Here is a 24015-nt window from a genome sequence, read left to right as displayed (position 1 = left end):
CAGATTGCTAGGGATGCTGAAAATCCAAGGTTTTCTTTCTTCCCTCCCCCTTCCCACTTCCTAGTCTCTTCTCTCATCACTGCCAGGTCATTCCCAATGACAGGCGCAGTCTTTGTGGTTCCAACAAGCGGGGCCTGAAGTTTGCAGTGATTGCTGTGGGATCCAGAGCCTGCAGGTTTTTTTTTTTTTTGTTTTGTTTGTTTTTGTTGTTTTTTTTTTTTTTAAATAGATTTGGGGTGCAGGGCTAGTTCTGGGTAGAGTGTGCAGCCTGCTCATTCTATAGGCTCTTTAAAGCAGGGATCCTGAGAGAGCTGGGGTTGGATCAACTCACCCCCAATCCCAAGGGAGCAACAATGGTGTGTTAGTGGAGGGACAGCTCGGGTGCTGCAGAGGGCCTCTCGGGCAGCTGAAGGGAGGGCCGAAAGTAGACAGGCAAAGACAATGGAGAGTGAGATTGCTGGACACAGAAGACGCCTTCTCCAGCTCAGATCTACTTGACCAGCAGAATAGGCCCGTGGGCACAAAAGGATCTTCCATGCCTCGCCTACTAGGAAAGTGTGCGGTCCCTCACGCTTACACCGGCAGAATTCCGAGTTGTCCCGGGGAGCACACATGAAGGGAAGGAGTCCAGCTGAGTGGATCCTCCACTCTTCCCCTAGTCACCCCAGTGAGCGTCGTCAGCATGGTGCTCGCGAAAACCGACTACCCAGCCCAGAAGACAGGCAGCAGTTTCCTAAGTAAGAATCCACCGGCAACTGGCCAGTTGCCGTAAACCCTTAACCGGATCTCGGCCATCCCTCTGTGGTACCTCAGGCTGTGCTGACAGGTAGCCTGGGTCGCGTCCTGCAGGCACCTGAAGACTGCCTGACCCGGAAGGCACAGAGTAAGGGTGACCTCTGCTGGCAAAGAGGTGGTACTACAGGAACCTGCCACCCAGTATCCTGGACTGTTCCGTAAGACCCACCACCAGGTCGGATGTCACCGGTGAGTCTGTTTCGGAATGGTCAGTCTGTCCCTCTGTCCTGGTGGGCTAAACTTTAAATCATCTCCACTTGCTTCTCCTCTTCACCTTGAATATAAAAATTTGGAGGCGGTCACGAGCAACTCACTTTCCAGTATCATCTCTTTTGCTTTTTCTCCCTTTACACTGAGCAGGTAAACTATGAAAGGAGTCTTCCCTTGTCCCTGTTGTTTTTTTCCTTCTGACCGTGAGCAGTTTATTTTGGGCATATTTAAGCACAGCACTATTTGCTGAGGACGTTCCTGGTCATAACTCTCAATCCCATGTAAATCTCCCCAAGGAACAAAGTAAGCTAAATAAAGATCAGCTGTGACTACAGCAGAACTGTGTAAAAAAAAGCACATGTGACCCCTCCATAAAGGCAGGTTCTTTAGATGGACTGAGAAAAGCAAGTTTGTGGTGAGGGTCTGGGGGAGATCCAGGGTGGTCCCCACAGATAGAGGGGAAGGTCACCAGGCTATGCACCAGGTCCACTCAGAGCTGTCAGGGAGGTCAACTGGTCATGATTCCTCCCTTTGAAGGAACAACCCCGTGTGCTTAACATCCCAGGTTCCCTCAGTGCAGAGCTTCTCAACCTCTGGTTCACAAGTCCTTCGGGGGAGGGGGCTTGAACGACCCTTTCGCAGGGGGCCTGGGGCCATCTGCATATCAGATATTGACACTGTGGCTCATAAAAGGTGCAAAATTAGTTACGAACTAACAACAAAAATAATGTTGCGGTTGGGGGTCACAGAAAAGAGTCGCAGCAATTGGAAGGTTGAGAACCGTGCCCTGATGCTCGTCTGTGAGAACAGAGACATCCCTGCCTTCTACAACATCTGGGTTTATTCGTTTCACCCACAACCCATAGAGACCTACCTCATCCCTTTTTAAAAGATTATGATTTAATACTATGACTTTCAGTATATTTTGTGGAAATGACGTCATCCTTTGCCCAGTACCCTAAAGACTGGATGAACACACTTTGGATCTCTGTATTCCCCTGCTGTTGCTACACAAAGATGCTCTTGAGCATTGCTCTGTTGGTCCAAAATCCCTTACCTGCAATTCCAAAGTCCAAACAGCTTCGAAAACAGAGTATCTTTTCAGTTGTTTAGCATACTCCTTGGCAGCTAAACCTTAGCTGAGCTGGTAGGAGGCTATTTATAGTTCTTCTGCTTTAATGTGAATTTACGTGTCTCTTCCACTGACATACAACTGGCTTTGGTTATAGGTTGTTATCCCAATTCCCTCTAGGGCTGTTACAAAACATCCCATATTGTGTGCTCCAACTTATCTTTCCAAAGAAGCAGTTTTCATTTTGAACCATATTTAGCACCAAGAGTTTCCAATAGGTGACAGTCACCCTGGCGCTCCGTACATACTTTCAATATATCTTTAAGGAAAAAGTTAGAGGCGCTGAGTGGCTAATGGCACATTCACCTTTAACTTGTGAAAGATGCTGTCAGACTGTTCTTCAAGAGTTAACCTACAAATGCAGACACCAATGTGAGAAGGAAGTGTATTTATCAGTATAACATAATGTCCTAAAATGAGAAATTAACAGCAGAGCCTCCATAACTCTAGTGTGGTGTTCGGAATGCTATTTGCAAATTAAGATAAACAGTAGCTTTCTAAAACTGTGACGTAATAAAAATCGACTGAGTCTAAACCCAAAGAGCATGACACTTTTTCAAATATGCACTTGTTCAAACAACTGTTCATATATTTATCAAGAGCCTACTAAGTGCCAATCACTGACTGAATGCTAGAAATACAACAATGAGTAACAACAGTAGGTCTTGGAGCTGATCCTTTGGTATGTTAATGGACAATAAACAAGAGAAGTACAAATTTTAGACAAAGTTATTTTTAGGCAAGAGCTTCATTCCTATTATATATATTTCTTATAATCAAAGGTGGAAAATCAAACAGGAAAGCGTAAGAGAAGTACAAATTTTAGACAAAGTTATTTTTAGGCAAGAGCTTCATTCCTATTATATATATTTCTTATAATCAAAGGTAAAAAATCCAACAGGAAAGTGTAATATACATAAACACACAGTCTGACACAAAAATAGGTTTGGTTTGGTTTGTTTTTTTTAAAGCACCCTCTATCAATACATGGAAAATAAGAGGAACTCAATGCTGGTATATGTCTCTGAGAGCAGCAGCTTCCAGTGTGGCTAGGATGCTTCAGGAGGGATGAGAGTGTATACTCTGGGCTAGCCTGGAGCAGAGCAGGAAAAGGGCTGTGGGCAGCCGGTTTGTAATGTTTATCAGGAAGCATTCAGGGTGAGGAGATCTTCACTTTATCACAACCTGATTCTCACTAGCTCCCACCCCCATTAATGGTTTGGAATTTTTTTTTTAAGATTTATTTTTCTTTTATTTACTTTTTCTATTTATTTATTTATTTAGGTTTTTTTTTTTTTTTTAACAACGTTTCTCTGTGAAGCCTTGGCTGTCTTGGGCTTGCTTTGCAGATCCGCCTGCCTCTACCTCCCCCAGTACTGGGATTATAGGAACACACCACCGTGCCTGACCGTTTCGCCTGAACATGGCTGTGAATCACTCATGTGTCTGGTGCCCACGGAGGCCAGAAGAGAATGCTGGGTCCCCTAGAAGTCGAGTTACAGATAATTGTGAGCCAAATGTAGATGATGTGAAGTGAGCCTGAGTCCTCTAGAAGAGCAGACAGCGCTCCTACATGCGGAGCCATCTCTGCAGCCCTCAGATAAATATTGTTGTTTTTATTTTAAAGGTAGATAAAACCTGAGGGACATGATGAAATTTTAGATTCAATAACTATCAAAGACCTCACTGAGGAGTGAAGAAAACAAAGTTGAAAGATAAATCTTCAGGCGACAACTACTATTCGCAGCATTCCTGCCTAGGGAATCAGCTACAAGGGAGATGAACTGCATAGCCCTGAATTCAATATGCCCAAGCATGCCAAGTAAATAAATTAATTAAGAATAAAATGAATCAAATTTAAAGAAAAAACCCAGAAAAGACTTAGAGCAAGAAAAACTGCAACAGAACTGAAGACTGATGTAAAGATGAGCAACGCTGTTTTCATACAGTGGTGTGGCCTCCCATACAACATCTGCCTGAAGGGCAACCGTGAACTCTGTACAAAATACAGAGAGCCACCCCGAGCGTTCCAAGGAGGAAATACGAGCGTGGTGTGGAGAAAAATCCACAAGACCCTCATTTAGGCAGAACCCTAAATGAAACCCAAAAAATTTAAAACAGAAATAGGACTAGACGTATCCTGACTGCACCAAAATGAAACTCGAAAACCCCAACAGACTACACTTACAAATCAGTACAAATTTTAAAAGAACCACTTGTTTTCCTGTGTGGTGCCCATGGCGGCCAGAAGGCCTCCGATCCCTCAGAATTGGAGTTAGAGATGGTCGCGAGCCCCCATATGGTGCTGGGATCAACACTGGGTCCTCTGAAAGACAGCCAGTGCTCTCAACCACGAAGCCATCTTCCCAGCCAAGCATCACCTTGTACACCTCTAAAATTAGGAGCATTAGATAAAACTTGTAATAATTCATAAAAGGAAACCTCAACAGAGATTAATAAGCTAATGTAGGGCTGAAATGAAGAACACAAAAGCAAGATGATATTTCAGCAAACATGGGATGCAGTTAAGCTGGGCTGAGAGTGATGTTTATATTATTAAACACTTACAGCAGCAATTAAGAAAAATTCCCAAATAAGGAACCTAAGTTTTCACCTCGAGGAATGGAAAAAAAGAGAAAGAGCTTATTTTAACCCAAAGAAAGTGAAAAGAAGATAATTAAAACAAGCCAAGCTAAAATCTGTCTGGACAATATATAAACAACTAGGTCGAAAAAAAAAAATCAGTGAAGCAGAAACATGGTTCTCTGCAAACACCAGCAAAATGGAAAAACTCCTGCACCACTGACAATAAAAATACAGCAATACCAGGAATAAAACAGAGGGAATTACTACTGTAGCCAGTAAAAAAAGATAATAAAATTCTATGAATAACTTGATGCTTATAAGTTGACAACCCTAGAAAAAAAAAGGATACATCTTTTTAAACCCACAAGTAATCAAAACCCAAGCAAGCTTTTCCACTCTCAAGGGAAGTTTAGATCATGGTTACCCAGCCGCAGGGCCTATACTCCCTATCCATCCCTGCCAGGATGTCTCCTGCAAACATGTGGGGACCAGAAGGGACCATCTGATCACCCGTCGAAGGACGGTGCCAACAGTTCCTCAAAAAAGGCAGTGTCTGGACCGAGGCATTCTGGGTTCCTGATCACTAACAACCTTGGCATTCTTCACCAAAATGAGGAATCCCGTGTTTCGGGGTGTTAGTTCACTCCTCTTGCAAGCCCATGAGGGCGGAGACTGCTTCACTTTGTAGGCGAGAAACCTGAATTCCCGGTGGAGGAGGAGCCTTTTCCAAATGGGAGTTTGGAGTGGAAGAAGAATGAGGAACCACCCCTTGTTTCCCAAAGACAGGGGCGGGGTCCCAAGCCACCCAACCTCACCTGTAACTTCACAGAAGAATCTTGACCAAGATTTTGTTGACCAACAAAATTAGAGAACCTCTGATCAGAATAATTTCATACCACAAGCTGTAGGAAAATTATATTTATGTATCTTTTTCCACTTTGTTCAAAGTTTTAACTGACTTTATTATATTCCTAGTGATAAGATGGCTCTATTTATGATAAAAAAATATGTAGCCACCTTTCACATTTTCATTTATACCAAAGGATGCTCAGGTGCAGCTCTTTAAGATTTATAGAGAAAAGGTTTGAAAAACCTCACCATCTGACATGTAAAAGTTAACTATGTTCTACTTCTGCTGTGTATCAGATGGCCTACAAGCAGTTTTTCAGGGCTTTTTTTTTTTCATTTTATTGAAACATGAATAAATAATTTTTTGCTGCAAGTTTAATTCCAGTGCAATATGATCATGAAGATACTCGGTTCATGAGGGACACGTCTGCAGATGCTATGAAAGATGAGGCTCCTGGCTGGCTCCGCTACCTGATAAAAACGAAACGCTTTTCAAGAGAAGAAATGGCGCTCGTGGCCCAAACACATTCAGCTTTGCTCCTGAGACTGACTGCATGGGCAGTCGCTTGGGGACCCGCTCAGACAGACAATCATGTAAGATGATCCGAAGCAGCAGAGGAAGGACGTAAGGAGAGTGAGAAAACCATCCTAGAGAAAAGACAAAGAAGCTAGTGGTTGCTGGGATGAAAAGAAGGTCCAGGCTGTACCTGTGTCCCAGTCACACAGTCTGACCTGCTGGGCCCCAGGTGGCAGAAGCTGAAGGAAGCCTCTAGCCACTCTGACGGGACACTATTCTTAAGGGCATGGCCCCTCTACTTTGCCACTCCTTTCTCAGGAGTGTGGACATGCCTGTACATGGGCTTGCACACAGGGTCTTGGAGATCATTCTGAAAGGGAGGAGGAAGATTTATCACGGCTTATGGTTCACTACAAATGTGCATCACCCAGAACCATGGAAAGCCACGTGCCCCAGAATGCACAAATGGTATGGGATGCTCTGGAGATCGCCGCCATCAGCCCAGGAGATCGCCGCCATCAGCCCAGGAGATCTGATGTTTTGATGGTGAGCTTCACATGCTTTTCCAGTTCCAGTAAGGTCTGGTAAAGCTTTTCAGCGGTGTCTTCATCTACATCCATCTAGGAGACAAGCACAAATAGAGAGGGCTGCAACAGAAAGATAAACAAAGGGGCATGTGAGTTAAGGGAGGGCATCTATATAGTAAGAGAACTAGAACACAGGAAGCGGCAGGAAGGGGCCACTCGGACTGACGGGAAACCATGAGAACATGAGGACATAGACGCTCTGCAGGTATCTAGCCTCCAACTTCTTGCTTTACACAGAAAGTGAGATACCCAATGTGAGTGTTTTTCCTACTCCAACTCCTCCGTACCCAACCAACCACTAAAGGGAAGAGGGAGAAAGGAAATCAAGTCTGCATTCCTGTAGATGTCACCCCCCTTCCAAAGGGATTCTATGTACAAGAAAGCTCTTTCTTAAGTCACTATTATTTTGCATTCTTGTCTTTCCTGTAGAAAAATCTTACTTTAACTATCATAGGAACCATCTTTCAGCTCCTACAAACAGGATTTCTTTTCTCCAAGTCAACATGGAGCCTAAACTTCAAAAGCAGGATCTTCTTAAAACTGAAAGGCCAGGGATTAAGAAAACTTTAACATTCTGGAAATAACATTCACCCTCATTTGATCCTGTTAGTTCTTTGTATTGAAACTGAAAACGTTACAGATTTCTTCTGTCCCAATCTCACCTTTATTTAAATTTATTCCTCAACAATTCTGCATTCGGGTTACACTTGTCCTTGCCCTCTCTTCCTCTCTTATCCCAACCCTTCTCCTCCCCCTTCCTGCTTTCACATCATTTTGTTTTTGTGTTGTGACACAGTAGGTTTGGCCAAGCTGGTCCACACCGCATGGGTCTGGAGGTCCACTGCAGCACAGCAGGCTTATCAACGAATACGCAACAACTCCCCCTCCTCCAAAGTCTATCAGCAGCCCCTAGTTCCCCCTTCCCTTCAACAGAGGGGAAGCGGATTTCCTTCCCACAAATGAATCAAAGGCTAAAATATTTTCTTCAATGCATTTTTTTGGGGGGGGAGGGAGGTTTCAAGACAGGGTTTTCTCTGTGTATCCCTGGCTGTCCTGGACTTGCTTTGTAGACCAGGCTGGCCTCAAACTCAAGAGATCCACCTGCCTCTGCCTTCCTGAATACTAGGATTACAGGCGTGCGCCACCACACCTGGCTTCTTTTTCAATGCATTTTGTAGAAAACTAATGAAACACCTGAGTTTGTGGAATTAAAGATTTTCTCCCCTGTAAGGTTATAAGATAACAAATTTGAATAAACTCTGAAAGCCCCAAAGTAAGCTTATTAAGCTGCAACAGGGTTTTCTACAATATATTAACCTGGATGTAAAGGATAATAAATTAACTCAAACTTGAGTTAAAAAAAAAAAAAACTCAGAACATGGTAGTGCATATCTTCAATCCCAGAACTCATGAGGCAGAACAGGCAGATCTCTGTGATCTACTTCTGCAGGCCAGCCTGGCTTATACAGCCGGTTTGTGCTGGCTAATTTTATGTCATCTTAACACAAGCTGTAGTCACTCTGGAAGAGGGAACATCAGTTCAGGAAAACGATCCCACCAGACTGGCCTGTGGGCAAGCCTGTGGTGTATTCTCTTGGCTGATGAGTGATGTGGCAGTACCAGCTTACTGTGGGCAGTCCATCCCTGGGATGATGGTCCTGGGTGCTGTCTTTAAGTAAGCCAGCCACTGGGAGCAAGCCAGTACACAGCAGTCCTTCAGGCCTCTGCTTTGTTTCCTGCCTTGAGTTTCTACACTGACTTCTCTCAGTGATGGAGTGTGATGTGAAAGTGTGAGATGAAATAAGCCCTTTCCTCCCCACGTGGTTTTGGTCATGATAAAACACAGCAAGAGAAACCCCAACCAAGGCATAGTTCCGGGCCAGCCAGAATGTACTGATGAGACCCCATCCTAAAACAAAACAACAAAGGAACAATTCATGTAGTAAAGAACAATGTGTAAACACCAACATCAACCATGTCATCTCTACACTGCTAGACTGTTTCAACAGCTAAAAGCCATACCTAGGCTAATCCACTGTGGTGAGCCCAGCAAGAAAGAGGTAGACTGCGGTGAGGCGTCACTCAATTCTACCTGACTGAGAAGCCACTTCCTGAAAATATTCTCAAGTCACTGCTATCCAACACAACATATTCCAAAAACTCTATGAAAGGCTGGTTTTTAGCAGCAGGTGACATGGAAGCAACACACATGGCTGAAGGGCACTGGAGCCCTTCAGTGCTGCTGCCAAACTGACAGAGGTCACTTACTTGCCTCAATCTAGCTCTATTTTCTACCAATGCATCCTCAGTGAACAGGGCAAAGAAAAGCAGGAAACTACAATAAGCCTTGTTTGTGACAAAGCTACAGCATGTTTCTGTAGTCCCAAGTACATACTCTCATTCCCTTGACACGCTGTGCAATTCTTCCTGATTTTTTTAATTAGACTACAGAAGACACAATACTGATTTGATTTGCTCTATTCTATACCCTTTATCTCTAGTCTATTGTGTAAAAAAAAAAAAAAAAAAAAAAAAAAACCTCTCTGACAAGGCTGATAATTATCTCAAACAGAAGGTACATTCAGAGACAAGTTAACTTCACATAGAAGTATGGTCTGTATTCCATATGACTCATGATATGTTTACTTAAGTCTCTGTGTGAGGCAGCATACTAGGGAAATGGGTATGATCTTATGTGCTGACACGGACACCTAGGGTGAGCACTACATGGAACAAGTACACGAAATCCCACAACAGGGCCCAGGGCCTGGTCGAAAGAGACCAGAGAAGGTTGGGAAGAAGCAGAGATCTGAAGGATGAGCAGACACCAACAAGAACACAGGTAAGAGAAGCTTCAGGAGAAAGAAGCTGCACACAGCGCTGAGACAGGAGGAGGCAGAGAGCTATGAAGTGGACCAGGATGACGCCAGAGTGAAGGCGGGCGCAGAAGCTGCCAGCCTCACAGGCCCAGAGCATCAGCATGGTGGCATCTCCCACGTGACAACATCAACAGATTTACCTTCATGCCAGTGACATAATTAGTCCCAAAGCCTGTGGTGGAGCTCAGATATTTTGTCAGAGGATCGAGAGACTCGGGTTTTTGGTGGAAAAGCCACACCTGGAAAAGAAGAACCACATCAGCGGTGCTGCTTTTCTTTGCCATCAGCACTTCACAGAGCTCCCTGACACTGTGAGATTCCTCTCAAAAACCAGTGGCTAATCCAAATGTCTCCAGAAGCCGCTAGCAGAGTTTTGAAGGGAGAAGGTAAGGCAGCCTGCTTCACAGTAGACTTTGAGAATCAATCTAAGCAAAAAAAAAAAAAAAAAAAAAGAACAAAGCAGAACAACAACAAATCCTCACTCAGCCATCTTCTCCCTTAACCTGCAAATAAATCCATGTCTCATCCACTGGCTTACTTAACATCATTCCTACACACACTACAGTAAAGCACAGGTCACTGGGATAATATTTGACCAGTAAGAAGTCCAAAATGTTTACATGATATGAAAAGGAAGTCTTCCTCCTTTTCCAACTTTGCGGCCACTTGGCTGTCATCTCTGAGAATAACCCACTCTTCTTTCGTGTGTGGTCACACAAAGAAACACTTCTTCATTCAGAAACACATACCCTTCTTTCTTACGTGGAAACATAACACGCAGAAGTTTTCACTTGAGCATCATAGCTTCAGTTTGTCAAATCTGTGTAGACTGAGCTATTTCGTTTGCTTCTGAATCCCATCTCAGGAGTGAGCTGTAACTGGTGTGTTCAGCTTTTAATTGAAAACATACCCGGGAGACTGCCGTCTTCGTGATCACAAACTAAACCATGACATGATGAGGAGAACATCATTTTGTGAAAGCCTGAGTACATCTATAAAAGTAATGTCAAAATGGACCTTCTGGGCAGAGGGTGTGTGCCTTTCCTGGAGGACTCATCCTGCCCGTGGGTCCTCCACAGAACCTGGGTAATGCAGGATGTTCTTATTTTTCCTTGCCACCAGCCGTCACAGCCCTGCGACAGACTTCCAAACTTTTGCTAATCTGAGCTGAGCTCTGAATTATAAATTTAACTTGCACTTCTATTAGCACCGGTGAGGTGAAGCATCTTTTCACATGACCAAAACTGCTCAGAATCTTTGTGTCTACAGCTTTTGGGCGTGATTCCACTTGCCGTTCCCATTTGCTGGAGTTCTTGACTTACTAAGAAAATATTTACTTTTCGTCTAAGACAGATCATTTCTGTATTTTAATTTGTGCTTTATTTATAGTGGGGTTATTATCATGCTAATTTTATGTTCATTTCACTCTTATGTGTTTCCACATTTAGCTAAGCCTTCACATTCTGAAACTTCATATAATTTTCCTGTATTTCCTTTGAATGATTTTGAATTTTAATTTTGACATAAATATCTTTTCAATTATTTAGAGCATAACATTACTTTAGTGGCAAGCAGAAAATAAAGATCATAAGTTCTCTTTTGGCGACAACTTTGCTGAAGGAGCACGTTTCCCCTCTAATTCTGATCATTATCGTACACTAAATATTTGTATGGTGGTGGGCCAACTTCTAAACTTTCAATTCTGCTCCACTGAGCCATCAGATGGTATTTGTTGCTGATTAATATCATTTTTTGAAAAACTCTTAAACTACTAAAAACTCTACTGAGTCCTCTGCAGCACCCCTGCCTGCTTCCATTTACTGCCCTCATTCTTATTTTGCCTATAATAAAGGCCTAGGTGTGTGAAACACAAGCTCAAGGGCTCCAAGACTGGAACCGGAGAACTTGGATTTGAATGGGTAATGTCATTCCGGCATCCTCATGTTTGGCCTACGTCTTAGCTCAAGTTCAAGCTCCCCTCACTTACACAGAGACTGTAAATGATTCGATTGCTCCCATGATGTGCTGCCACCCTTGTCCATCCCTGCCAGCATCTGCAGGCATCCATGGGACAGATGTCTTGGGTGATGTCCTTCTACTTGTGTACATTTTAGAAAATTTTAACAAGATCATGATGGATCCTGTTTTAACATTTATTTTATTCTATGGGTGTTCTGCCTCCATGTACTTATATGCCTGAAAGGGCATCAGAACGCTTGAAATGGAGTACCGACAGTTGTGAGCTGCCAAGTGCGTGCTGGGACCTGAACAAGGGCAGCAAGCACTATTAGCCCCTACTTCTCCAGCCCTTCACGATAAAGTTTTTAAACTTTAACACTGGGGTCACGGTCTTGTCCTATCCAAATCACCTAGCCCCTCAGAGCCTGGACCTGGCCTCACTCTAATCAAAGTCAAGTTTAACTACTCCAGCCCCAACGGGTCCTGGGTCCTCATTATTCAGACAGCATTGCCTACTTAGTGATGAGATGTCTTGTCTTCTTAGCTATCTTATGGATTCATTACTCTTCTAAACACAACTCTAAGCTATTCTTAAAAGAGTTTTTTTTTCTCTTCTAAACACATCCCACACCACTGATGCTCAGTATATGTGACCCCTAGACAAGACTTTCACACCAAAGTCTCAGGAAGATGTGCAGAATGAGGAATCCCTAAGGGACTACACATTAATAATTATACACATCTTGGCAACTATACCAATACAGTCTAAAAGCACTTGTTTTCACGATCGATTTGTGTTCTCACAAAAAGAAAAATTATTTTTTATTTTTAATTTTTTGATTCTTTGATGTGTATCATTCTCTCATGTTTCCCCCCAAACTCAGTTTGGTCAAGATTTAAGAAACAGTCAAGCACGGACACCACAATCCTAGCCCTCAAGTTTCTAGGATAAATGTCCTGATCCAGTGGATTGAGTTCACCCTTCAGAAATAAGACAACAGGATTCTAAGCAGATGGCATGAAGAGTATACGGCAAATCTCTTCCTGTACGAGGATTCTGACCCATCAGCAGAGGTTGTCTGTAAAGCTTTGGGCCTCTGAGTTAGGAAATATACAAAGGTATTTTTAGTACACAGAGGGAAACAGAGCTATGGCTCTTGAGTAATGCCTGCCATGGATGAGGAAACACAGGCAGCCCAACTGTCAAGCATCATTCAAGGAAATCCTGTTTTTTCTAGTAAGGCAGCTTGATCCTCTAATACCGAGAGAGGGTGAAGAATCCTTTTGTTTTTTCTTTCGATTTATTGTATGTGCTTGCATGTAGGTCTCTGCACTGCACACATACCAGGTGTCTGCAGAGGTCACAAGGGTTTGTTGGATCTCCTGAAACAGAACCTAATGGACAGCTATGAGCTGCCACACGGGCGCCGAGAATCAGACTGGGTCATGTCTAAGAACAAGTGTTCTCAACTACTAAGGCACCTCTCTAGCTCCAGAAAGAAAAGTCCTTACGTAAGAAAAAAAGGTCTTGTTATCCCTATCTCACAAGACACACCTACCCCATGGGAAATCACTCACTGATCATCCCTTGCTTGGACTGGCGCTGCAGCCTCTCCTGGGGCTCCTGGTGTGTCCTGCTTCTACAGAAGTGTGTTCTCTATAGTCACAGTAACCAGCGTCACAGCAGATGCTCAATGTCAAGCTTCTAACATCTTGTTTGTTACATGGCACCTACTTTAGTCCCAAATAGAGCTTTCTTGTCCATGGGGTTTGCACCACTATTGCAGTAGTTCTCAACTTTCCTAGCGCTGGGACCTTTTAATACAGCTGCTCACCTTGTGATCACTCACAATCACAAAATTATTTCATTGAAGTATCAGTGAAGTAACTCTGCTACTGTTATGAGTTGCAATGTAAATATCTGTGTTGTCTAATAGTCTTAGGTGACCTCTGTGTGAAAGGATCATTTGACCCCAATGATAACTGCTGCCTGACAGCCCTTTTCTGCTGACACACTGCTCACTGCCATCAGCGAGCTTACACCTTCCATCACAAAACCACTATACAAGTGATGAAACTAGTAGCGTACCATTGCCTCTGCTCCATTGTACGGTGTCAAAGTGAACGCATTTGCCAAAAAGCGAAGCTGGTAAAAAGAAAACAACAGGTATTATGTGGCCATTTAGAGCAGTAATAGCAACAACAACAAAATCACTTAACGAAAGGAAATTTGCATTTATGATTACAGCACAAACAAAAACTTCAAGTCAAATAGAAGTCTGTCTCTTGAGCTGAATTCTTACTATGTCATAACTCCAAATTAAAAATAAAGTGTTTGCTACTTACAAGCCATAGCACCGGCAAGAGCAACGTCCACAGAAAGGGAGGCAGAATTCCATATGTCAGATTGGTCATTACCACACCTGGGCACAGCACACTCGAATACAGACCCTAGGAGCACAGAGGAGAGGCACACTAAGATTTTCATTTGATGCACATTGAGTTAGTTCATGGATGCTCATCAATAAAATGCACGCACATTTGAACCAGAAAACCAGGGAATGGCAAGTGTGCACTCTCAGTTGTCCTTGCTGCTTATGGTAGGACCATTTAAGTCTAAAACTACTTGGTGGGATCAGGATGCAAGAGTTAACAAGATAAGTCTATTCTCAAGAATTTATAGTTTAAAGAAATGCCAATCAATGACGTGAAAGGAAAGTGGGGCCTGATTACCAGCATCTTCTATTATTGGCTTAATTAAAGATCAATTCATCAATCCCAATAAGTATATAACAGGCATTCTGAGTTTAATTCTTGCCTTCAATTAGTTTCTGATTAAATACACTAAAAACATAGGCTGTTTCTTTATAGCAGTGGCTCTTAACCTGTGGGTCACAACCCCTTTGGCAAATCTCTATCTCCAAAAATTATTTACGTTACGATTCATAACAGTAGCAAAATTACAGTTATGAAGTAGCACTGAAAACAATTTTGTGTTTGGAGTCACATGAGGAAGTGCAGTAAATGGTTATAGTATTATGAAGGCTGAGACCCACTGCCTGATAGGAACATAGGCCCACATCTCTATAGTGAGAATTTTGTAATTTTGGTTTCTTTAAAAAAAAAAAACATAAAAAACAAAAAACACAGAAATATATGTTTTTGTTTTAATCCCAGGTATAGAGATCTGTGGCTGCCTTGTAGTAGCTGACTATGATTTGCCTCGTGCTCTAACAGGAGCATGATTTTGCCAGCTACATATAGCTTCTGCAATTGTGTGACGTGTGGAATTTTGGGGACGTTTTAAAGGGTATATAAACAGTAGAGCCACAAGAGGTGGGATTTTTGCTGGTTAACTGTTGGTTGCTGTTGGCTGTTAGGCATGGCTTGTTAAGTTTCATGCTCAAAGAAGAAACAAGAAGAAGAAATTACATATCCTGATGGTGAAGATCAAACTTGCCACACTTTGACAACTAAAATGTAAATAAAATCCCAGAGCTTTTTACGGAACATGTAACAAATTCAGCTTAGCCCAGCCCTCTAAAAAGGGAGTGTCCACAGGACTTGGAAGCAGCTGTGACAAACTTTTAAGGTCTCAAAATGTTAGAAGGAAATTCATAGTTGGCTCGACACTCTACTCCAAGCTGTAATTACAACCAGGAAACATCAATGGGAAAGATGAGAATGCCAGTTAAAATTTTGGACCTGGGCAATCAGCTCATTCAAAGCAGCAGTGACTTCCAGATGACAGTGGTCAGAAGCCAGCACGACTTATAAGGGTTATTTTCCCTTTTATATAAATATCCTCTCAATCTGCAACCTCACAGGGATGGAACTATGGAGCCTTAGCATCCATCACCTTCCACAAGGTTTTTAATTACTGGCTGCCTTTTAGTTAGTGACATGACAGCACCTTGGAGGTGTGGGGTTCCATACATGACTCAACTTCTCAAAACTTGAGTGTTTCCATCTGAAAATTGTAATGGTCAGAGGCACCTAGCTACAGTGGGGAAGAAACGGACACAGGTCAGAGCCACCTAGCTGCAGTGGGGAAGACATTAAATGACACACACAGAAGAAGAGGACAAAGACGACAGCACTAGAAGTACTTAGTCAGTGGCTGTATTGTAGTTAGTGAGTGTCCAGTGTTACTCTATTAGCAGAGGATCAGAGTTCCTCAAGAATCAAGAGCCACAAACTGCATATTCCTCAGAGGACAGGCATTGTTCATCTCTCCCCCAAGGATTTTGTTACAACAGTTAGTGGAATAGCCTGCGCTAGAAATAGCAACTCTGACAGTTAACCTCTGTCTCTCTGAGACAGGCCTTGCCTTCTGGTTGAAATTCCTGTTCAGAGCCACATTGAGAAGGTCAGTAGCGTATTTGGAAGAGCTGTAGGGCTCCTGGCCTTTGCTGTGCTGGATGTCGTCGAGGCTGAAGTTGGACCTCTTTGCATTGCGAGAGGATGTCCAGATGAGCTGAGAGGGTTTGTCCGTGTGGCAGAGGAGTGGTTCCAGTTCCCGGATCTGAGTGAAGAAGACACCGTGTAAGAGGTGCCGCGATCTACCAGCGGTGTGTGCTGACAATTTCTGTACATGTATATTCAAATTCAACAAGTAAATGGACATGGAAGTAAGAAGAGGAAGAAGCTGAAATGATTATAGGCGGCAATGGATTAGGGTTGCAGACATCAGTATTTCTGCATGTTACACTGGCTACATGTATGTATAGATGTGTATAAAGCCATGAGTTAATATGTGTATTTTATCTCCTTGGTTTATTAGCTGAGAAGGCCTAGAGCTATTAATGTCTATATAACAAGAACCCAGAGATCTTCATTTCTAGAAATAGTTTGTCTTGGTTTACATCTTAAAATGAAAAAAGAAAATCAAGAAAAAAAACTGTACGGATAATTATAAGTACTTCTAAGTACCATTCTATGCCATATATAATAAGTAGTATACGCTACAGAAACTAAAGAGAGAAATAGCACTTTTAAATAAAAAAACCTTAACATATAAAATATATAACCAAGATTCTGCATGAATACAAAAATGAATTAAATTTAAAAAATGGAAGAGAAAAATTTTTCTGAGAGAAAAATTTCCAAAAAATTTTTATAGATAGTTCATCCTTAAGAAGTTGAAGTTCAACCTCCTCAGTGTGGGTTACACAGAGCAAGTGCCTTCTGAACACTACAGTGTGGAGAAGGCAGCATGACTTCACAGTGAAGAAGCCTGACAAGCCACCTCAAGGCAAGTAACCGAGGTCAACATGAAAAGTTCATAAACTCTGTTGTCATCACCATTCCGAACCAGGCTCTCACTGTGCATCTCAGTGAGCTTGGAGCTCACGCAGCACCAGCTGGCTGTGAATTCTCAATCCTCCTGCCTCCGTCTCCCAAGCGCAGGGATGATAAGAGCATGACAAATGTGCCTTGTCTAGGAATACGCACTCTTGACATGAGGGGGATGAGAAAGGCACTCTGTATCTTACAGTCTTTGCAAAAACATTCTACAATCTAACCACGAGACAAACATCAGGGAAATTAACTGACACTACCACAACGAAGAACCTATGTAGGCCCTGGACAGACTCCCACAGCTGATAATGAGACCTAATAAAACTGGCATAGCCTTTACTTAATAATATATCAGTATCATTTATTTTGTCAAGTGCGCCATACTGACATAAAATGCAAATGAAATAAGAAACTGAGTATAGGATGTACAAGAACTCTCTGTACTATCATTGCAAAAGTTCTGTAAATATACAACTACTGTGAAACATTAGCTCATTAAAGAAAGATCTACCAACAAAGCCTCTGGATGCATCCCATGCTGCAGGGGCAAATAAGCCAAACACCGTCAGGAAAAACCATACATATGTGAGTCAGCTACCCACACCTAAACACACACACTTCACGGAACCTGGCGCTCACACACTCTTTAGACCAACGGTTACTGCCTGGTCCTTATTCTTCTATGCTAACCAAACTAGGAATGGATCTGTTTGTTCATTTACACGTGAACCATAAATTCAAGTTTGTGTTTCATGAAATGTGGTCAGATTCCTAAACCTCACTGAAGTAGAAGGCACTGCAATCACAGCCTTGGCATCATTTTATCTGGCACGTGGGTTCAGAATCCCCTGATGACATGTCTGCTGCATACAGACACGCTAGGACACCTCTGATAATTCCCCCACGACCACAGCTCTCAGGAGCTTTCCTAACAATTTAACTTTGTGAACAGAAGAGTCATCAAAACAAGACTATCAATGCTACTAAGGAATTAGCATTAGCTCTCTGTCACTACCACTTTATGACAGCCCAGGACGGCCTCAAGCTTGCAGCAATCGTCCCATCTCAGCCTATGTGTTAGAATGCAGGGGTGAGCCAACACTACTCAATTACTGTTTTATTTAATAATTCAAGAAGATGGTGAAGAAAGGGGAGAAGATTTTAAGGAGATCAAGGAAACATTAGACGATGGATCTCTGTAAAGTTAGGTAAGAAAAGATCACAGAAGAACTTAATCCTATTCTAACATTGTATCTTAGGAGGTCTTTGTCATTAAAAATGTGATACTCCATATCACTAAAAACTAAACCATATTAAAAGAATATTCTATTCATTCCTAACATCCTGGTAATCCAGTTCATCAAATGACAACCAGTGTTCTGTTTCATTCTATGCCATGTTAATATATATATATATATATATATATATAAAACCATTTGTTTATAGAAATGAGAGTATACTATTCATATTATACTTTTCTATGTCTTCTTAAGAAAACGCCTGAGGGGCCATCGTAAAAACATAAAATATTTATCTCATTTGTTGTAATGACTGGTAACATTCCAGTGTTCCACATTCCAACTTCTAATAAACACAGGCTAGGCCTTAGCGAGGTCTGACTAAGAGAAAACTGAGATCAAAGAAGAGGGGTGAGGAATAACAGACAGAGGTTCTGTGCAGGCAAACTTCGCATCAGAAGTTCTCCCGGCATCAATGAGCTATAATGCTAGCACGGCTGGCCATTGACTCTCAATATTAACGCTGTCCCATAAGAGTGAGTCAGAGGCAACGACACAGAACACATTAGATACGCTGCATGTCTGAATCTTCTACCTGCACCTAGAATTATACATCCAAGTATGGACACCTAAGAAGAAACCAAGATAATAAACAGTGAACTCTAGATGAGAGTTTAATGACAGCATGGTTCCTGTCCCAGGCTATGTGATGCTGAGCCCAGTTTGTAGATCTATTTAGAGCAGAACTAATGTGCTTTTTCTGCTGTTATGTGTGTTGATTCAAAAGGTAACTGTGTATCCAATAATCTACTTCCTCACTTCTCTATGTAAGCAACATTTTCAGAGGCCAGTGATCAGACCTAAATACTCAAAGGTTTAATGTCAACCATAAGCTGACAAGCTTCACAAAACAGTAATGTGTCCATCCCCGCTCTCAGAATCACAATAATAAGTATGGAATGAGTAGGATGCAAGCCTTTTTACCAGGATAAAGTGGCCAAAGAGATTGGTTTCAAACACCTCCTGCAAGCCATCAGCAGTGACCTTGTCATCCTGGGTCAACAGGCCTTCCGCTGTGGAGAACATATGAATCACATTTCTGAAACAGCAGAAGACAGCATCATGACTCTTTAAAGCTCCTTTAACTGAAAATACTAAAAGTGTTCCATGCACGCATGTGCACACACACCCACATACACACCCCCACACACCCCCTTATATGATTCTATAATGATAACATATCAACTTCTTGGACATTTGGGAGTATCACGTGAAATACTAACCGCTTCTTTCCCGCTAGTATACAGTGTACTGAACGCGCTTTTCTGTTCCCACTACCCAATCAGGTTATAGATAAACTGTTCACAGGCAGTCACAGCTATGCCATGAGAAACAGCCTTCACCGAGTGTGTTTAATTACCAAGAAAAAAAAAAAAAGTTAAGCAGGTTGTCTTTTTCACTAGGAATTCTAAGGACATCAAACAAATTAACGGAGTGTCTTGCTGTGACATCAGTTTAATAGTGGGATTGGTGCATGTTTTATTTTCATGGAAAAAAAATACAAAGAAAGTGAGCAGGTCACCTGTATGAAAAATCTCTATGAATAAATGCACTGGGCTGCAAACATGATGTATTTCTGACTCGGGTTTGTGGTTAGAGAGCTTTGAAAGCCACTATCCTCCTGTGTATTTGGAATCTCTCGGGCAGACATTAATTCTCTGTATTCCCTCAACTTACTGGTCAGAGTACCTGACACACAGCTAGGAATCCTGCGATGCAGCCTGCTGGTGCTGGAGGCTCTCTGAGAATACTGCCCTCTCTAAAAAGGTTCCGCCAGAGGCACATTCAGCCATATCAAGCGACAGAGGCCATCTGACGAGATGGAATGTTCCAGAGACTTAGAACATTGTGAAAACCATGACAACATGCAGTATTCCCACAAAGATGAGTCTTGACTTGCCTACTGTGGTACCAGCTATGCATCTTCATCTGTCTCCGCATCCCCCAACTCAACATACACGTGAAAGGCAAAACCACTGCCAGCAAAATGAGCACCCTCCTTGCACTCAGCTCATCTAGAACAGTGGTTCTCGCCCTACCTAATGCTGTGAGACTTTGGCACAGTTCCTCATGTGGTGCTGACCCCAATCGTAAGAATTCTTTCACTGCTGTTTCATAACTGTAGCCTTGCTCCTGTTATGAATTGTAATGATATGCAGGATATCTGACATGCGACCCTGTGAAAAGGTCATTCACGCCCACAGGAGTCACGACCCACAGGTTGGGAACCACTGATCTAGAACATGAAAATTACCTTGAAAAGATGCCAAGGAAAAATGCTTTGACATTCAGCTGGGGATTAGGCATGATACCAGCATTCAGATATAAGTAGTCTAATCTTTGAAACCTGCAAGAAAAATGCCAAAATGACACTGTTAGGAAAGAGGAGACACAACCACACTCCATCTCTAGAATACAGAAGGTCCAAGGACGGAAAAACCCTTTCCAAACCAATTAAGATGGCCACAAAAGCTACGTGACATCAGAATTGCAATAATTCTTTCTCAACAGTTTCTTTAGTCACAGTGAACACTGAGTTTCTTTGCTCAAGGTAGTTTCAATGGGCTGAGAAGTTAAAGCTAAAGAAGTTAAAGAAAATCTAACTGTAGCCCACCAGTCAGGCACTGGAGCACTCTCCATCAAACCTGTCCTTCTCCTCTTCTGTTTTACAAAATCACTGCCCTTTTTTTTTTACCAGTTCACATCTTCCACAGTTGGCAAGTTAAGTTTATATAATATATAGCAGGTTGGACTTGACCTATCAGTGCTGGAATCTGGATAGCCAGGTATCTACCCAAACAGAAGACACAAGTGGAAACCACTCTATTCATGCCGGGGGCTACACACCATAAACTAAAGGCCACTCTCATCCCCTGAAGCTGTAAATGCCCTACAGGGGTTAGGTGTTCCCAGTGGGCTCACTCCAGAATACATGTCATGGAGTCACTGAGACATGCAAACTTGAGTGAACTTTTTCAGCTTTGAAACTTCAAAAGCTTTACCCATTGGAAGTAGGACCAAAGCATGCAGGGCCTGCTCCCATGATGCTCAGAGTATCTCCCAGAATCCTAGGCACCACACTGCGTCCTCTATGTAACCCAGGACAGAACAACAGCTAATAAAACTGGACCTCGAAATATCTACTTGGTTGACAATATGGATTATGCACCAGCATTTCTTGATCATGCTATAGAACAACCATATGGTTCAAATTATTAAAATGACTACTTTAAGTAATGACACTGTTGTTGCTATAACCTCCATTTGCCATATAAGTGAAGCCAGTGGGATCTCGGGTTAATTATTCCATTATCTAATTTATAAACTTTATTTTGCTAGGCATGAAGAAGTGATGCTTAGTAAGTGTGGAAATTAAGCTCTGGCTTCTGTCAAACAGCATAATTGGTGTACTCAAAGATGAAAGGATTGCCATAGTGTCTCTATCTGGATAAAACAACATCATCATTACTTCTAACAGAACAGAGTAGAGCAGACGGAAAGACCTGGGGTCAGACACAGCGATGTTTTTGCCAATTTGGACAGGGTACCTCCAAGTTCTCTGGAGTTACACATCATTCAGTACAGGTTCCTTCAGCACAACCCACTTTATACTAGACCCATTACTTCTCACATGTCCCTGTCCTTTCTCATTTGCTTACATGCTATGCTGCCCTACCACATGAGAAAGCGCTCTGTCAAAAAGAGACGTACCTTTGCTTGACTTCCTTTGCACCCCGGACCACAGACAGCAGGCTGCAGACATCCATCTGCACAAGGCTGACTTCGGCCGAGGGGTGAGAGGCCAGCAGGGCGTCTCGCGCAGCTGCTGCTTTGCTCAAGTTCCTACACGCCAGACACAGGTGAAGCCCATCGTCTTCTGCCAGCAGCCGATTGCAAAGGGCTAGCCCAATGCCACTGAGAAGACAATCGCACGGGGCATGAGTTCATTGAAACGGTGCTAACCTCGGGCATTTCTCTCCGGTTCAGAAACTTGATCGCCTCAACACGAGCTCCAGTGAGAAGCCCAGTCGGACAGAACATACCCAAACGTTATGTGAAGGGATAGCCCCTGATAAGCCATGTGATTAGGCTCACATCCAGCTGCCCCCCTCTAAAATAGTTCAATGACACAGGAAGTAGGGTTTGGGGTACCTGTCAGGGTGTGATTTAACACACACCCCAGCAAATGCTGGGGATCCTATCAGCTGTTTAGTATATCCCCATTTTCTTGTGCTACCTAGGTCCCTCAAAGGCAAGGGTTCTAGCATCTCTTGGTATTTTTGTTAATAGGAACACTGTAAATCCCAATAAGTGAACGGGTGAGGTTTTGGTTTGGGGCATATTTGTCTGTTTTCAGGAGAACAGCAGGAGGTTAAATCTCTGTCAACTACTAAATCACAGAATACCCAACAGAAAGAAACAGTCCTCGGTACAAGTAGACAGAAGGTAGGAATACCAATCAAATGGGGGCAATTGTAGCTCCCAGAGGCTGGCACACTAGGTCAGAAAAAGAGCAATATGAGAGTGCCCAGCAGATGGTGCAGAGGGGCAGCAAACAGAACCCCAAAGTGAGTCTGAAAGCCACATAACCTGGTGGTCCTGCCAGCAACAGAGTATCAAACACATATGAGCCCATTCACCCTTACTTCAAAATATCAGACTAGGTGTGTGTGTGTATTTGCACACACAATATATATCGAAATTACACAAAATGAGTTCTGACTTCTATATGCACAAAAACCAGTTGCCCGGAAGGAGCTGGCATGCTAACAAAAAGCCCGAGACAAACCCTTCCTACACCCGCTTAGTTAATATGGGTGTGGTGAGATCACTGAGACAGGCTTAAGTGCCATTTAACCAACCCTGTTATCAATTCCTCAAAAATATCAATGTAACAAGCTGGGGAGAGGTTGGTTGGTTCCACCCTCCACACGTTCTTCGTGGACAAATGAGAAGTCCAGTAGGCAATAAAGTAGATCAAGGGTCAACTGAGCAAGCCTGGAGTAACTGAACCGTGACTGCACTGGGGCAAGCCTTAACAGCAAGAGACCGATGGGTCTCTATGTTCCTGGGGAAGAGTATGCGGAGTGTGCTAAGGGAATAAAGCCTCCCATCGTCCTAAAGTTCCTGGATGCTGACATTCAAATTCCCGGAGTGTGAGACACAGCGCGTGTTTAGGGTTAACGTGAACCGTGGGCACCTACAGTAATTACTTTCGGGAGACCAGGCCACTGGTGGGGAACGGGTGTTGGGGGGTGGCGGGGTCTGAGTGGAAATTCCAGGTCCCTTGACAGCATGGGCTCTGCATCATTGCCAGGCTGGTCAATCACTGGCGCTCGACTTCTCCTTTCCACTGCCATGTTTAATTCCAAGCGCCAGTTACCGAGCACCCAGTGAGGCGGGCATGATCACGCCCCTTGGGAAGCCCAGGGAAGGGCGGAGCAGGGTCTCAGTGGAGTCCCCACCGAAATCAGTCCAGGGTCACCGACCTGCGCGTCCCCGCACCCCGGAACGTAGCCTCCGGGGTTCCGTAGGAGGCCTCACCTGCTCGCCCCAGTGACCAAAACCACCTTCCGCATCTTCCACGCCGCACAGCAGAGTTAACCCAGAGCAGCGCCGGGTCCAGCGCTCAGCCGGTACCACTCTCCGCGCCCCAGCACAGCCGGGCCAATCAAGGCTCGGCCAGGCCCCACCTCTCCTGCGTCATCAGTCCCTAGACCTGCCGATCGCAGCCCGGCATCTTCCCTCCGCCTCCCGGCCGGATGGGGTGAGGTAGGGCGAGGGGCGGGGCCACGTGACTCGAGAGTCCTGGCCAATCCATGCAGTCCCCGCCCCCAGCGTGCAGAAGCCGGCTGGCTGGAGGTGTGGCTGCGGGGCGGGGGGCTCGTTCCGGGAGAGGCGA

General features: G+C 43.5%; 1 protein-coding gene across 2 annotated transcripts; it reads right to left on the bottom strand.

Annotated features, from left to right (window-relative positions):
* Positions 1-2700: 2700 nt before the first annotated feature.
* Hsd17b7 (hydroxysteroid 17-beta dehydrogenase 7) lies at positions 2701-23780 on the bottom strand. Of its 2 annotated transcripts, none has more exons than XM_055624438.1 (9): positions 23658-23779; positions 21825-22028; positions 20368-20460; positions 19038-19152; positions 15845-16039; positions 13861-13965; positions 13604-13660; positions 9696-9794; positions 2701-6709 (listed from the first exon to the last, which is right to left on the bottom strand). In XM_055624438.1, exons 1-9 carry the CDS (start codon positions 23690-23692, stop codon positions 6608-6610), a joined length of 1005 nt encoding a protein of 334 aa, XP_055480413.1. In that variant the 5' UTR covers positions 23693-23779; the 3' UTR covers positions 2701-6607. The 2 variants fall into 2 exon arrangements, with proteins under 2 accessions (XP_055480413.1, XP_055480414.1); XM_055624439.1 differs by having other exon boundaries at positions 6629-6736; positions 23658-23780.
* Positions 23781-24015: the final 235 nt, after the last annotated feature.

This window comes from Psammomys obesus, unplaced genomic scaffold, assembly GCF_907164565.1.
Source record: "Psammomys obesus unplaced genomic scaffold, mPsaObe1.curated_primary_1811, whole genome shotgun sequence".
NCBI lineage: Eukaryota > Metazoa > Chordata > Mammalia > Rodentia > Muridae > Psammomys > Psammomys obesus.
Note: the sequence above shows the minus strand (reverse complement) of the source record. Positions and strands in the feature narration are given on the sequence as shown.

Excerpts from the sequence above, each read along its gene's own strand:
- Hsd17b7 (XM_055624438.1), bottom strand. The coding sequence starts at position 23,692 with ATGCGGAAGGTGGTTTTGGTCACTGGGGCGAGCAG. Across the intron at positions 22,029-23,657 it reads TTGGTCACTGGGGCGAGCAG|TGGCATTGGGCTAGCCCTTT; the intron begins GTGAGGCCTCCT and ends TTGTCTTCTCAG. Across the intron at positions 13,966-15,844 it reads ACAGGAATTTCAACCAGAAG|GGTCTGTATTCGAGTGTGCT; the intron begins GCAAGGCCTGTC and ends CTGTGCTCCTAG.